At 33.2% G+C, this 16,701-nt stretch overlaps 1 protein-coding gene across 1 annotated transcript; it reads right to left on the bottom strand.

Annotated features, from left to right (window-relative positions):
* Positions 1–6,735: 6,735 nt before the first annotated feature.
* LOC149497913 (uncharacterized) lies at positions 6,736–14,800 on the bottom strand. The gene is made up of 3 exons (XM_089718989.1): positions 14,515–14,800; positions 11,350–13,210; positions 6,736–8,785 (listed from the first exon to the last, which is right to left on the bottom strand). Exons 1-3 carry the CDS (start codon positions 14,598–14,600, stop codon positions 6,764–6,766), a joined length of 3,969 nt encoding a protein of 1,322 aa, XP_089575115.1. The 5' UTR covers positions 14,601–14,800; the 3' UTR covers positions 6,736–6,763.
* Positions 14,801–16,701: the final 1,901 nt, after the last annotated feature.

Genomic DNA, 16,701 nt, shown 5'->3' with positions numbered 1-16,701 from the left:
TTTAATTATAATTATGATACAAAACTTTTTTTTGTCGTAAATAATAGTGCTACAATAATAATAATAATAAATGTTAATTTTACATTTCTAAATAAAACTGACATACAGTTCAAATTTATAATTACATAATCTTAAAAATGATTTTCTATTACCGAATCAATGTCTGTTAATAATAATTATTATTATATTTTTAGCTACAAACAAAAATATCTGAAAGTGCGTATTAAAATTGAACAAATAAAATTTGACAATTATAAAAAATTATAATCACGCAGTATATTTGCATTAATTAATGTATTTTTCATATTTTGCTTTGTTGAATTAAATGTTCCCCTCTTCTTTCTTGGGTTGTTAGAAATCTAAAATAAAATAAAAATATTAGATAATTGAAATCTATGGTGGAAAAAAGGAAAAAAAAAAAAAGAAAATTGTTAGCACGTGATCAATAATAATGTTTTTTTGAAACAGAGAAGGGATAACATAAGTAATAAAAGTTGCAAAGTACCTTTATTTGTACAAACAACCATTAGCTTTAGTACATTTTACAGGGAAGATTATTAGATTAATGATACTTAGTAAGTATTAATTAGTCACGAAAAATAGAATTATAAGAAGATGATTTGTAGAGTTTTGATGCTTAATATTTATTTATAACCTCGGATGCCAAATTATTGAATTAAAAAAGGGCTGCATTGTAATTATGATATCTTTCAAAATAAGCAACATAACGTGCTAATTATTAATCAGACTAAATTACTTACAAATCTCCAGCGCACACACATATGACAAAAGGTTAAAATTGTCATTTGATTAATAATTGAATCAAGCTTTTAACTTCTAAAATAACACGTGAATTAGGTGTAATCTAATTAATCTTTTCATTAGTACGAGAAATGAGAGGTCTCGAGAGTCCTTTGCATTATAAAAATTTTCACTAATTTGATGAGTTTAGAGGAGGACTATTTCTGTTGTGTAATCTATAAATCGTATTATATAGCAAAATCGGGATTTTATTTTTATAATATGAGCAGCGGAGCCAAAAGGATTTAATTGCAAATGATTGTTGGCCGCATCCACAACATGGGGGCATAAGATAAGACAATAATCAAACTTAGTCAACAATTTAATTAATCATTGCATTTTTTATTTTTTATTTGACAACATGAAATTAGGGTTTTTTCAGCTAAAAATAATTAAGGCTACTTCATATTTTACGACAAATAGTGTTGGTATGTATACAATTATTCCTCTGTCCCATAATAATATATAAAGTTCGACTTTCACAATATATTTAATATAGTTAGATTAAATCATATTTTTTCACTTAGTTTTTTCTTAATACATTAAATATTAACCACGAATCATATTTTAAAATTATAGAATCAGTTGACATACGGAACAATAATAATTATTATTTTATTTATTCATAATTTCATTATTAATAATAATAATGTATTTTTTTCGATAGATATATAAAATAAGGGGTAAAATATAAAACTACAAAGGATTGCATTTTTTTAAGAAAGAAACTAGGATTATAATTTAAAGCAAGTAAAAAAGAAAAGTGAGTCTATAAAAAGGAATGAAATATATTTTTAAGCTTTATAAATTGAAGCCAAATCTTTTTTTTTTTTTTTTTTTAAATTATAAAGCAGCCAAAGAAGCAATAAGGCTTCATGTGCTTAAAATTGAAAACAGATGTGATATTATTAATTTAATGATGTAGCTAAAACAGTTCATAACCAGAAAGGTTGCTTAAAAGTTAATTTTGGAAGACGTTAACATTTATCAATGCATTAAATTAAATAACAAGAGAATTAATTAGTGATATATTTGGATGAAGAAGGTGCATGGATTTACTCTTATTGCATATTATATTAGCCAAAGCACGTGACACTCCCCATTCCATTTTCTTTAAGTGAAGCAGGAAAAAAAAAATCATCATTTGGCTAAAAGTGGATACGTGTAATGTATTTACATTACCCGTCCAATAATATTGTCGCGAATCGAACCGAGAGAGACATTATCGATGGCATTCCTTAGAATGCCTGACTGCTCATAAAGAACATCATTGCATAACCTTTTTTTGACATCAAAAAGCAAATTAAATACTTCATTTTGTTAGTAAAAGGTTAATTAGTTATTATTTTCTGGTAAGTATTTTACTAAAAACGGATAATTGTTATGATGGGTAGTGCTGTATGTTGGAATCAAGAGCTCATGTGACTGAGAGCTGTGTGTGTTAATGGGAGACAGTCTTCTCCTTTACATGTCCAACTATGATAATGAAATGCAAGTCATGACTCATGCCATCGAAATCATTGATGATAAATACTTCATTATATATATATATATATATATATATATATATATATATATATATATACAAAAATGAATCTTCATTGTAATTTATAAATTGTACAAATAATACATATAAGTCTTTCTTAATCTAATGATTCTACTTAACAACAAAATTTGTCTGAAAACAATTAATAATGGACAAGTACTTCACGACATGATTTATGTAATCTATACACAAATAGGCAAATAAAGCCCCTAGAGAAATTCCAATGAAGAAGCTGTAAAATGGTCCCTATGTATATATTCTCTCATGATTTATATTTATTTACTTTTGAAAAAAAAAAATTCTATCATGGTCCCAAACACTGTATAGATGAGGCACTGAAACCTCATTCTTTAATTAATTTTCTTTTTGAGAATGAACGCTTGGCCAAACTTCAATGCAAAATAGAAGAGAAAGGGCAAAAGCAGAGCCACATGCAAAAAGATATAACCTTTGCTCTTTTATCATATGTTGGAACCTGTTACTTGTGATTCATATACTTTATATATATATATATATATATATATATATAAATTGAAAAAATATCCCAACAAATTTATAGGTAAAAGCCTCGTCATAATTATATGACAAGTGCATTATTTATGATCAATTTATCAGTATTAAAAAAAAAAAAAAAAAAAAAAAAAGAAAAGAAAATGAATTATTGAAGAACATGATCATTGACTAGCGTCTGACAAGACATAATATCATAAGATAAAGTGAAAAATTGCTCTTCGATGTTGTATCAATTTAGTATTTTTCTTTTTGTCGCTGTCATCATCGTTGGTAGGTTGGTTTGTTGGCTGAGAGAGGTGGTGGTCAACTGGCTTTGCTAAATTACTAACCTTTGCTGGCGGGCAGAGCCAATTAAGTCATTCTTAGGCACCACTCTGCAATGTACTACACCTAGTACTATAATGCACATGCTCACATGAGCTCAATCCACACTACTTGTTTCATCAATTTTCTGGTCTCCGTACAATTACTAATTCTTCCCTTTTTTCCTTTTTTATTTTTTTCCCTTGCTTATGTCATCCTAAGTTTATTTTGAGGCCAAAACGCATCACTTTATTCTACTTATTACAGGAATTGCCACCTCTATTCACCATTTTATAATTGATATGACGCCAATGTAGGAGATAAGTTGCCTTAGGCGATGAACCATTTTACAGTATAGCTAAGAGTTGCATATTTTCTTTTTTTCAAAAAAAAAAAAAAAACAAATGCAGCAGTCATCGAACTGCTGTTGTCTCATATACCTTGCTAGGACATGAAAAGTGCCCAAGAGGAGCAACCCATAGGATAGCATGATGTGTCAAAATCCTTATTTGCTGTACATGTGGTCCAATGTAAACTAGAAACTGGACCACTTTCAAATGGATCCAATTTGGTAAAATCCAACTGAAAAATCTCCAGAAAAATTCCATCACTTGCATAAGAATAGCATGTACACAACATCTCTACAATTTTCGAAAATGGAAATGTGATACTAAGCCGCTATAACCCTTGAAAATGAGACCATAACAAACTTATGATGATTAGAAGATAGGATTCTGTTGTTAAGCTGAGTAGGGTCTTTGTCTAATTTTTCACAATTACTTTAGGTTTTTCCAGCTCTTACAAGAGTACAAAAACTTGGTCCCCATAAACTGCCAATTAATAATCATTATTTGCGACAGTTTTATTGTTTTATCTTGCCCAGTTGCCCTGCCCTTAGAAAACATTGGCACAAGCTCTCTTCTCTATCGTCAACATCATCAATTACATGGATGTAAAATCCCTCTTTATCTGTATACATCCTTTCGACCTTTAACTTGCAGTAATGGCATGGCATGCAGTCATGCAGAATTGTTGCATGTTGTCTCCACTTATTGTGAAAGTTACAACTTTCTAACAATCTTTATGGCAGAATTTTCTATCCATGCTAGCCAGATGCTTTGCAGGGAGTGCACACATGCATTAACAGTACAGCATATACTGTCTATTCGTAAGGCACACACAAATCACACTCTAGGTCTCATGATCTTCATTTGGGATTGAGACCCTTTATGGCAACTGGGCAGTAACCTTCATGCTTTAAGTATAAAGGCAAATTTTTCTGCTAATCTTAAATAGTTTATGAGCAAAACTTACTTTGCAGCTTGGAACTTATCAGTGAAGCAACATCGTTGGCTGATTAACACACGTGAATCACAAAATCCCGAGTCCTTGAAATCCTTGAATATCTGTTTCATATAAAAGTACTGATGAGTTTAAAGCATGATTGCTCTCCTAATCATAAAAGGATCCTGCATTTGATATCTCAAGCATATATGAATTGTCGGCTTTTACAGTTTTCTCTATAAGAAGAGTATTCACCTCAGGCATAACTTACTTTGGCTATGGCATGTCCAGCAACAAGGAGACTGCTTCAACAATTACAAGTAGAGGTGGCAGTAGCTCAAAATAACTGCTTCAACAATTACAAGTAGAGGTGGCAGTAGCTCAAACTAACTGTATTTTGCATAATAAAGCTACACGTAAACCCAGCAAGCTCATATAACTTTTACTGCTCAGAAAAGTTTACTTCCTAGAACATTAAGGAGCATGTTTTATCAGAGGCAATAATCCCAGGTATCTATATTAATGGAAACATCTCAAAGCCATACGCTAACAATCAAATTCCCTTACCACCCATTACATCAGCTCAAAATTCAAGCTGCTCTATTTTTATGGAATTTCTAAAAGATTTCTACACTATAAAGTAGGAGTATGCATCCCTCTCATCATACCAAGTCCCATAGAAACTATAGGAAAAGGATACATAGCTTTGTTTAAATGGTAGCGTGTGTAGCAAATCAATCAGAATTCTATTATATATTGTCTGTATCAATACCACAAGTATACTCAGCCCACCCAGATGGGTGCTATTCCTCAATCATCTCCTTCAGAAGGAAACAGAAAGATAACTTAATCAAGTGATAGATGAAACCCTACACAGAATTTCCACTGCATCTTAATCAGTGTGGTAGTGCAATACTCTGCTTTCATGGAGAATGAATCAGCAATACACCATATCCAATATTTCAACTTTCAGACAAAGTCAGTCCCAGCTCCAAATAAAAAATAAATAAAAAAAAGAAGAAGAAGAAAACAAGAAGAGATGAAATTTTAAAAAAAAAAAAAAAAAAGAAAAAAAGAAAAAAAAAAAAGAGGTGTGTAAACTGGAAACAATTGGATAACCATGCATAAGACCTTTTATTCTAAAATAAGATGAATTATTGACATCTATTCCGTCATATATAAGCACAAAAAGCATTTACAGAGATAACAGATACTATTGTAGGACTCCAAGGAGACTAGAACCAGTTTTTTTAAGCTTTGTGCGGTCCGCCTCAAGAATTGCTTTCATTAAAAAAACAAAATTAGTATTTCAAACAGGGGAAGTTCTAGGGAAATTTTATGATTTCTTAAAACTAACTTATACCAAAAAGATTCTCATTTTTTAGGACAGGAAAAACAAAATTCAATGAATTTAAGAAAAGCCTTAAGTAGCACAGATGCAAGACAATTCAAAAAACAAGACAAATAAACATTCAAGCTACCATTCTTAATAATATACTTTTTTGGATCATTTTGGCTCCAACTGGATTTCTAACTCATAACCTCATAACCCTAGACTTCAGTACCAATTTACATTTAAGAAACAAGCAATGTCCAAAAACAAAAACATAACTTCAGTTCACATTAATTTTCAACTATGATAAAGAACCACGCTTTTAATTTTGAACAGATTATGAAAAATGAACTAGTCCAAATTCTACAAACACGAAACTAAATCATAAAAAATTACCAGGTAATCACATGCTTGTTTATGGACATGAATACCGGAATGAAATATGCATTACCTTGTGCAGAAAAAATAAATAAACAATAAACAAGCATATTTTTCAAGTGCAGAATTTCTTGCAAAAAGTAGAAAAAGGAAATTGTTACTAGGAAATGATAAGTTATTTAGTAGTTACTAAAAGCATGGAACAATTCTTGTCAGTGTCTAAAGCATGTTCAAAATAATTGTTATCCGGTCTGTACTGTATAGTTCACTTGCTTTTTGCCTTTTCCCCTTTCTGCATCAATTGTCTTTGCAAATTATAAAAACAGCCACCCATGTTCACCAACTAGAGAAATATTTTTCTCAAAGGATACTGAGCAGGCCAAGAGTGAGACCTCTTCTTAACAAAATTGAAAGTGAAAATAAAAAACAGTATTCAGGTAAATGTTAAAATAAGATTTTGCAAAAATAAAATCTGGAAGCAATAATTCATAAATATCTCTCATATCACTAACTAGTGAGGAAAACTTTGAAAAGAACTTCAAAAGAGCATGTTAAAGAGATAAACGGAGACACCAGGTTATTTAAATTATTTCATAAATTTATCATTAACCTTCTTCTTGGAAGCAACTCACATATTTTGGTTGAGACTTTGTCATAAGGGCTTGTGGACCCCTTACAAAGAAGCTATTGGAATTGTTTTCTGTTGCTATGGTCTTCATGGTTTTAACACCCTTTGAACTATCTACTAAATGGAGTCCAGAAAAATGGTTACCCCAGATATCATATGTATATTCATCCCCTACCTTCTCTTTTTTCTTCTGGTTATAATGTTTGGGCCCAGGAGCTCGAGCATGAGGAGCAATTGGAGATGTTGAAGCTGGGGAAGGAGAAGAGTACAACAGATTGGGGACAGCCCTAACAGCAGAAGGAAAAGTGGCAGATGGCAACAAAATAGGTTTACTAATAGTTTCTCTTGGCACTGAAAGTTGCTCTGAAGTAGCAGAGAAGCAATTATTACTGCAGTGTTCTAAAGAAACCTTGGGTTCCTGGGAAGCAGGTTCAGCCACTTGAATGTTTGCACATTGTTGGTCAGCCTCTTGAGTGAATGCATTTCTAGCCTCTACGGGATCCAATTCAGAAGATGATAACCAAATACGATTAGGAGTCACAGATGTAGGGGACAATGGAGAAGAAGGTGTAGAATTCCCACTTTGACTGCTTGAGACTTCAAACAGTCCTGCTAAACCTGCAGTACCACCCTTTCTCTTCCTTCGCCTTCTTCCTTTCTCTTTTCCTATCCTAACAGTAAGGTTACAAGGTGGGGCAGCTTCGAGTGCATTAGGATTCTCAACTGCTACAGATTTTGATAACAAAGATGGTACTGCTGAAGTTGGTATCCCATTCTGAACAGTTATCCCCCGACCTAGGCCTCCAAGTTGACTATCAGGATATTTTAAACCAGATACCTGCTTTGAGGTTTTGTCTTCCACAACTGATCTTAACAAACCATCCATTTCAGTGGGTATAGAGAACTTCCTGTTTTTCTGGTTATGGTGCAGGCTAGCAGATTTTGCTGAACTTCTTACTGTGGCAATGACACTTCTCTCTCTCTTATAGGAGTAATCCTGGGAGCCAAAATTCATCACTTGGGGAAATATGCAACAAAAGATCAGAAACATCAAGGAAGCAGAGAAAAGCACCATTGCAGAAAATTTCTTCACTCGCGACCAGAATACTGATTTCTTGCAAAGATTGAACATATACAAAGGAAGACTTGCCTTCATGGGTATCACAAGAATTCCACTAGCCAAAGCCAGTTCAAGATCTCTTTGTATCATTGCTGCGTAAAAATCAGACTGGTATGAAATGATAAGCTTTGTTGACTCACCAGGTTCAAGTGAAAAACCATTACAAGTATGAACAAGAAACCCATCTAACCCACACTCTGCTCCAGAAACTTCAATACTTTTCACCTCAAGAGGCAAGTCTCCTATGTTTTTGGCATATAGCTCTTTTGACAATGGCTGAGAACATGCATCAGTCATCTCCTCCATATGAAACAACAGCTCCGGAGGAGAGATATTTAAAGGGAATGGCAAGTTGAGATTAAATTCTATGCCCTGAACAGGGTCAGACCCCTCAAGCAGGACAAGGGAGAGTGATCCACCAAACCCCTTCAAAGGTAACCACTCGACACCAGAAAGATTGTTTCTTATCAAGGCAGAACTTGTCCACCCACATCGATTTGAAGGATGAAAGAAAATTGGGCCAAAAGATGCTTTACCATAAGGATGAACATAGGCCTCTGTCTGTGCACCCTCTGCCATTGAGAAACCATACCTAGTTACACTAAACTGATTATGAACTAGACGACCTAACTTAAGGGGCTCTATAAAATCATCAGTGCCCCTGCATTCATTAACAATCTCTCCTGAGTTAAGAATGAGCTGCATAATAACTGGCTGTTCACTGGGATTCTTTACACTTATCCACCTAGAGTATTGAGTTCCAACCTGAATCATTGGGAATAGTACCTCATGGTCATCAAGCACAGACAGGCTTCTTGTGGTTCCTTGAGATTTCCAGTTCTCCAGTACAAATTCATCTGCTTCTACAGTCTCCAATTCCTACAAATCATACCAGCATCTCAGTTATCATGCACATAGATTACAAAATACCAGTGAAGCAGTCAAGCAAGAAACGAGAAGATATAAATTGATGTCATGGAAATATTGAGATTCAAATTCCTTGGTTGCAGACTTGCAGTTAATGGCTCATTACTTTGAAGGAACACACACTTTTGGTCACGTGTCTAAGAGTACATATGTACAAGCAGATGTACATTCAGGAACATGTTCAAGTAACTCGCCTTTTTTTTTTTTTTTTTTTAATAAATGAAGCTGTGGACTTAGTTTATGCACATCTATGTGTTTGCAAGAGTTCATGAAGACAGAGAGAGATCATGCCTCCAAAATTCCACTGATAATGACTAGATTCAGTGCTTGCTAAACCCTTATTGTACAAAGCTACTTTTTTTATCTACTAATAAAGCAAAATGCTCTATCATTTACCTATATTTTCAATTCTTTTTTCTCAAATTTTTAATTCTTTTCTTTGTTTATTTTAGAGGCAAGCAGCGGAGTTGATAATGCCATGAGTTAAAAAGGATTTAGAGAAGACTGATCCTTCATCAGAAGAGGAGAGATACATCAAACAACAAAAAGCAATGAACAGATTGCAAAATGTAAAAACGGCTAAGAAAAAATTGAACTTGATGCCAATTGCTATGTTATCGACCATGTGCACATGTTCACAGTTTAAGATGCTGAAGTTTGGCAACCAATGAAAGGAATTACCAATTCTACTCATCATCACTAAAAATAAAACCATGAGAAAAACTTCTCAAAGTTCATTGCCATCAGAGTTCCATATAACAGTCTTAGAAGCTCCAAAATGTAACAAATAAATGAGTATTGCATTTAACACCAAAAAGGGAAAAATGTACAGTCAAATTCTCCTTGTCTTAATTGCCCACAGACTTCAACTCATGCGTAAACCACTTCCCATGTTAAGACCTAGGACCGCATAGAGTGAAGTTGTCTCAAAAGAACTACTACTTGGCATTTGTGCTGAGTTAATTATGAATAAATTGGAATGGAAACAAAGGATTAACATAGCTGACTCTAACTAATTTGTGATTAAGGCTTAGTCATTTTTATTGCTGTAAATTCATTCAACAAACTATACAACTCAAACTAAGCCTTACTCCAATCTACTTAGATTCAGCCACATGAACACTTTCCTATCCCACATAGTTTAGGACAACATACGTAAGAAAGGTCTCGATCCACTTAATCTTATTTCACCACCTCAAATATGTCATATAAAGTTTAGTTTGTCCTTTTCTGTCCTGTATCCGCAATACTGCTCAACCTTCCACGCCTAGATTTTATGATCACGTTATCTCATTACATTAATTCCATGTTCTAATGCAGCCTAAATCAAAGATAAAGTTACCAATTAGCTTAACATGCATTTGGGGTAAAGTACAAAACGTCATGACCAAATTAATCATTTCAAAAGCAACAAATGACATGCCAAACTTATTAAAAGCAAAATTAGGTCCTTTATACTGATCTATTAGAGGTTCTGTCTTAGTACAGTGGATGTGTATGACTGGTAAACCACCAAAAAAGGAATGATGATACATAGAACATGCCTTGTCAAGCCAAGTCAATAGAAACAAAGTAAGCACTCTATTTTTTTTTCCCAGTTTAATAATGATTTATTCCATTATTTGCAACATGTTGGAAAGCAACTGGGCTGTGTACAAGAGTCTTACAGGGACAACTTTATAGCCACACATGCCACACACAGTAATGGTGCATGTTATAAAGCACTAAAGATGGATTGCATTATCTTGGAACTTTGAGGATGAAAACTCTAATTGGCAATTGACTTGTACTTCGCGCCATAATTTATGTCAAAAAGCAAGAACGATATAAACAACTACAGAAAATAGCAAAGGCGGCATATAACGAGATAACATAGAAACATAAGGGTTTAACATGACATTTCAGAGAGGTAGAGACATCTAGCAAGGTTCATGCCCAAATTATTTGCAAATAAATGTTAACTGATAATAACTTGTTGGGGTAACATTCAATTCGATATCAAGGAAAAGAAAACACGTTGCCGTTGTCAAAATTTTAAGGAACAAATGCTAATACATAGATTTCAGAGAAGAGGCACAGTCCTAGTCATCTGGTAAAGTTACCAAAAGTTCCTAGAGATGTAACCTATTACCCTCTTTTCAAAATTCGACACTTTAATCTTAGAGTTTTTATAAAAAAAAAAAAAAAAAAAAAAAAATCAACACTTTGGTAATACAAAAATCCTATAAGGCATGTTAAATACAATGATTTGGATGAATTTTTGGCCCCATTTTGACATGTACCTCACAGACTAAAGTGTCAGGTTGTACAAAATGGTAGAACCAAAGGGTATATTACCCAAACCTCGAGGTTTTACTACAATTTTCCATGTTCATTTCTAGCTATCTTGAAAATCCCAGGATTATAATAGAACTACATAATTTCAAGTAAAAGAATGAACCAATCAAAATGCAATCATGACGCATTGCGAGTCAAGAATGCCTTAAATTGGAAAAGATGGATAAGGAAGAGCATACCATGATCTTTAATGGCAACCATGTGCTACCTTGCAAAGGTTCCATTCTTACTTTGCCAGATTCAGCCTTTTGAAACTGATGATCAAATCCAATGGATGAATCATTTTTATGTCTCAAACAAATGTTGAGTATGTTCTGGCAGGGAATTTCAGTCTGAGAATTACTCGAGTCATTTGTCAGCACAACTAATTTGCAATTCTTGTATACATTCGAGATTTCAGGTGGGGAACCATGTAAATCAACGAGCAGCCGACTACAATTAATTGTGGCAACTTGTGTAACAGCGCCTGGGAAAAGTAGCAAGCCTTCAATGTACTTGATCAAAAAAACTTTTGTTGCTGCATCTTCACTAATCTTGACAAAACTCAAGACATGAGGAGCTCCATTTCTCAAAGAGATAGCAACTACAGTGTTGCTAGCATCACATGGCACCAGAACCTCAAAGGAAACAGAAACTGCACCCATAACATCATTGTATGCCACGATTCCACGCAGATCAATTTCAAGAGGAACCAAGATGGTGTCAGACTTATCTTGAGAAGATGTTAGCAACTGCATACAAAGAGAACCAACAATTTGTGCTTCGGGTTCAAATGATAAGTCCATCTCTATGACAGATTCACTGCCATGAGGACTGATCTCCCAGTTTTGATGGGGCCTCATAGCCATAAACGGAAAACCAACTTGGCCACTGTTTACAACCAACCAATCCTTGACACTAGGCAGGCTCAGCCCATCAGAGTCCTGGAAATTTTCTACGCTACAGATTGCTTCAGTGTGATGAGAAAGATTCCCCAGAGAAACCGATATATGTGCACTTATTTCCTTTACATAGAGGCTTTCATTGAAAGGATTAAACAAAGACAGATTCTTAACCAACCTTCCACTAGAAGCTGCATCCAAGCCAACAACAGGACTAATCTTGTAAGGGGACTCAACAGCATAGCCCTTAACCTGAACAAGGAAGCCACCAGAACTTGTCTGCAAAATCAAATGAGCTGCGGAAAAGCCCAGGAATCTTGGTAAAAACACAAAACAAAGTGAAGCTATTTCACCAGGCCCTAGAAAAAACTCACTAAAATTGCAGGGATAAAATTGTATATTGGTACTAAACGGTTCATAGACATGTAAAATGCTGTCATTACACGTATTAGCTACTGTTAAGAAAGCAACTGATGGAACATACAAATGCTTGTGTCCCCAATCAAGCACAGGAGGGCTAATTTGTACATGGGGAGATGAACAGGCATCAAAAGGACTAGATTTTGTCATCTCAGAGTTCATATTCAGCCTACAACTTGTGCTCTTTTTAATTAGCAAGGAACCTCCGCATGCAGAGAGATCATTTTGATTAGCACTACCCATTTGCATGAAAGATAATCGATCAACACCTTCCATGGAATTCAAAGAACAAGTAATAGCCTGCCCATTTAGTAACTCAAAAATGCCAGAATCTGACAACCAGCTCTTGTTACTAGCTCCCTTGCTACCCTGAGTCAGTCCTACAGACGACAAACTATCCGATTGACTCCTAGACACTTCTAAAGCATCTGATTTCTGCTTGTACTCCTTAGATGAAAGACCAGGCAATGTTGAAGGAAAGCAAAATGAATGAGAATCGGTACAAATACTGTTGACACTTATACGAGTCACTGTACTTCCTGAATCATAGGAACTAGCATCAGGAACATTAATATCTTGAAAACCCACAGCAGGATTGTCTCCGTAGGACCCACATCCATCATATTCCTTTGGTTTCTGCATCCCATGAATCAAACATGGTCCACATGTGGCCAGGCAAAATAAGGTACATGACAGGACCAGAAAAAAATGGAATGCCTTGACCTGGTGAAACAATCCCCTGAATAGACCACCACATGTAAGTATGGCTTAAAATTGTCTCTTCCAAGCAAAAACAATTAGCACTCAAGAAATCATTGCATAGTTCTTTTATCGGGTTCAAAAATCTTTCTAAAATTTAATAGAGCAAAAAACAAAGAGATCAAGAAGAGAAAACCAGAATAAAAAAAGAGTAGTCTTGAACAATAAAAACACACTAGTTCAATCAGATCATTATGCAAAATAAATGGACTCTGCTATTGTTTTCACTAAGGATCCATTTGCGTAGATACGCCATTTGGATAAGTGTGAATTTCAAATGGAGGTGGACTTGAATTTTTAATATAATAACACCAAGTGAAAAATCATAAACCATAACACTAATGTCAAAATTCAAATACCCCTTCATTTGAAATGTCCATTTATCTAAATGCATTGGTAGGGAAAAGGAAATCACATAGAAGACTTCCAGTTTATGATGAAATCTGAAACAGCATCAATTTACTATTTTTCACCATTTTCGGGAATGAAACAGAAGCAAAATACATAATCATATTGGGACTCGAGAGCCAAAAGAATAATTCAAATTGTTTATTAAAAAGGAAAACTATGATGCTTTTCTTTTTCTGGTGAACGAACCCTAGTACCAGAAGAATAAATGATAAGCGCAAAATTTTTTTGGGCTGGAACATCATCGTTAAACAAATTTCCCTTTTTAATATTTTCCATCACATAATTAAGCTTATTTATTGCAGTTACTCATTCTTTCGTATTAAAGATTAAATTTCAAAAGAAAGAAACACATTCAAAATCATTTGCATCATAAAATCAATATCTATCCATTTCGCCGTTCAGAGGGAAAAAAAGAAAAAAACCTATTTTGGTTCCTACAATTGTGGAAGGTATTATTGCTCTCACAGCAAAAAGATATACCTAAAATATTAACTAAAAACAGACTTTTTGTATTTATAATAACAAATAGAAGTTATAACCTCTAAAAGCAGATATTACAAAAACAGCCTAACAATCGATTATCCACCGTAGCACTTCCACTACAAAGCCACTCATAAAATCATCTAACAGCTCTATAAGCTCTAAACACCACAAGCCAGTGGCCATTAATTAAAACCAAAAAGCCCGAAAAAAAAAAAAGAAAAGGAAAACGAAAGCCCAGAATACGCAGCAAACGAGTAGAAAAGACCACAGTTTATATATTTAAAAAAAAAAATCGATGGTGAAATGAAGTAAAGAAAAGCTTTAAATAAAGAATTTTAGAAAATTAGGTGTTTTGGAAACTTAGAAAATGTCGAGAGTTATAAAAGTTACCGTAGGTAGCACATGGAGAGATGCTGCAGCTGCAGCTGCTTCTGCTGCTGTTGTGAAGCTATGATCGTCGACTCATCGAACTCCATATCTGAGAAAGCAGAGGAATCATCTAAGAATTTTGTTTTGAATTTTACTCTTTTTAGGGTTTTATCCTTCGATTTCAAGGGCGAAGAAAGACAGCTTCGAAAACAAGCACAGCTAATAATAAGCAAATGAATGGCCTCCAGCCTCCAGAAAACCAAACAGGCCTTAGACGAGAAAGAGAGACAAGAAAGGAAAATAGTGGATCAGTTAAAATTACCTAACTGGCCCCGAGTTTAGATTGCCATCTCTTACCGTCGTTTTGGTTATAAATTTTGAGTGTATATAGGTAATTAGGCTAAATTTAAGGGAAGTCCCTGGACCGATTTAGAAGGCACTTATAAATGAGTCGAACGTACTACTTTTTAACTAAAAGTTCATAAATGTTTGTAATTTCTAAGTTATAAAATTACTTAAATAAGTCAGAAATTTATATTTTTAAAAATATAACACCAGAGTTGTAACAAATGTTTTGGAGTTTTACTTGAGTTGAAATCTAAATTCATATATAATTTAAACTAACAATTTATTCAATTGAATAATTATTAATTATTAAATATAAATTATTACTGAATGATTTAGATTATTTGAATCATATAAATGAATGTATTTTTACATAATTGGCATTCTAAGTACTTAAAAATATATTACATATAGTAAAATCTAACATATAAATTTATTTATTATTTAATTATCAATGATAAATAAATTATATATTTCTAACGTGATATAACTTTCAATAAACACTGTATATTTAAATCTACAATAACATCATTTCAAAAAAAAAAAAAAATACAAATACATGAAATGTTGATGAAAATGTTGTTCAGTTTATAAAAATAAATCAAGTTTATATTGTAAAAAGGTAAATTTATCGTTTTAAATTATAGTGTCTTTTCTATTATAATTTTCATATTAGGGAAATATGTTGTTATGACAATTATAGAGATTTTTCAACAAATAAGTTATATAGTTTATTGAATTAACTTTTAGAAAAAATTTATCATTTATATAAATTTAATTAATTTATTTATTGATTCAGTTCATATAAATTTATTTTATTGTTGTGTGATCAAATAAACTGAACTGTAATAAATTATTAGTAAAATAAAATAAACGGTCCCTTATTTAAAAAAATGAAATTATCACATAAACTTATTATTTAATTAACATATTTTTTGATGATCGTGACAATTAAGTTATAAGTACTTATTAAATAAGCATTTGTCTGAACACTAAATAAGAAATTTTTGAATGCATGAACATACATATTTGATTTACAAGAGAATATTTGATTTAATATCTTAAAAATAAAAGGAAAAAAAAATCTAACCAAAGCATAAAGCAAATTTCAAACATTTTTTCCAAAAAGGAAATCAATCATTTTAAGAATATAAAACCAAATTAAACCGGGAAGATCAATCCTGATTCGGTTGAAATTGGCACTCTAATGCCAAATAGGGCACATCCCCCCCATCCCTAAAGGACATCTAAAGGAGTAAGGTCGTCACGTGTAGGGACAATACAGTAATTTAAGGAGGATACAACAATTGCAATGTGTAGCTTAATTTAAAACTTTTATGATGGAAGAATAGCATAATGACGGAGACAGTGCCTTCGTATTAAATTAAATTTGACACATTGCCTATTTTGACCTTGAGTACTGTCGAGGTGGACCACGTGACTGAGTGCGCCGGCAACTGATGTAAAGCGATTCAGTCCGAGCCAGACAGCACCTTTCGGCTCGTCAAGCAAAGACCTAAGACTAGCCAATCCTATCTTTTGCTTGCTTTTCTATGGAGGGTAATTTTGGTATACTGTAAGAAAACACCAAATCTCAGAGTGTGACACACACACATAGAAACGGACCTACCAAACACATCATAGAATCCTAAACGCATAGAAGGGTCCCGCATATTTTTCCCAATTATATACTTTCCAAAAATGATATATATGTGCATCTGTTACTTTGTTGATAGTTTTAAAAAATTAACTATAAGAAATTAAAATTTTCATTTTTTACTAAATTAAAATTATCAATTTAATATTAATCATGTATAATGTGATTGATTTTCTCTATTTCACCAATTAAATAAGTGTTATTTA

This window comes from Jatropha curcas, chromosome 3 (assembly GCF_041381405.1).
Source record: "Jatropha curcas cultivar XTBG-Jc1 chromosome 3, XTBG_Jcur_1.0, whole genome shotgun sequence".
NCBI classification, from domain to species: domain Eukaryota; kingdom Viridiplantae; phylum Streptophyta; class Magnoliopsida; order Malpighiales; family Euphorbiaceae; genus Jatropha; species Jatropha curcas.
The sequence above is the reverse complement of the archived record's forward strand: the minus strand, read 5'-3'. Positions and strand labels throughout refer to the sequence as shown.

What these genes read in the sequence shown, in the direction of transcription:
- LOC149497913 (XM_089718989.1), bottom strand. Translation starts at nt 14,600, where the DNA reads ATGGAGTTCGATGAGTCGACGATCATAGCTTCACAACAGCAGCAGAAG. An exon ending in CTCTCCATGTGCTACCTACG is followed by an intron (nt 13,211 to 14,514) that starts GTAACTTTTATA and finishes TGGTCTATTCAG; the next exon opens with GGGATTGTTTCACCAGGTCA. An exon ending in GGTTGCCATTAAAGATCATG is followed by an intron (nt 8,786 to 11,349) that starts GTATGCTCTTCC and finishes TATGATTTGTAG; the next exon opens with GAATTGGAGACTGTAGAAGC.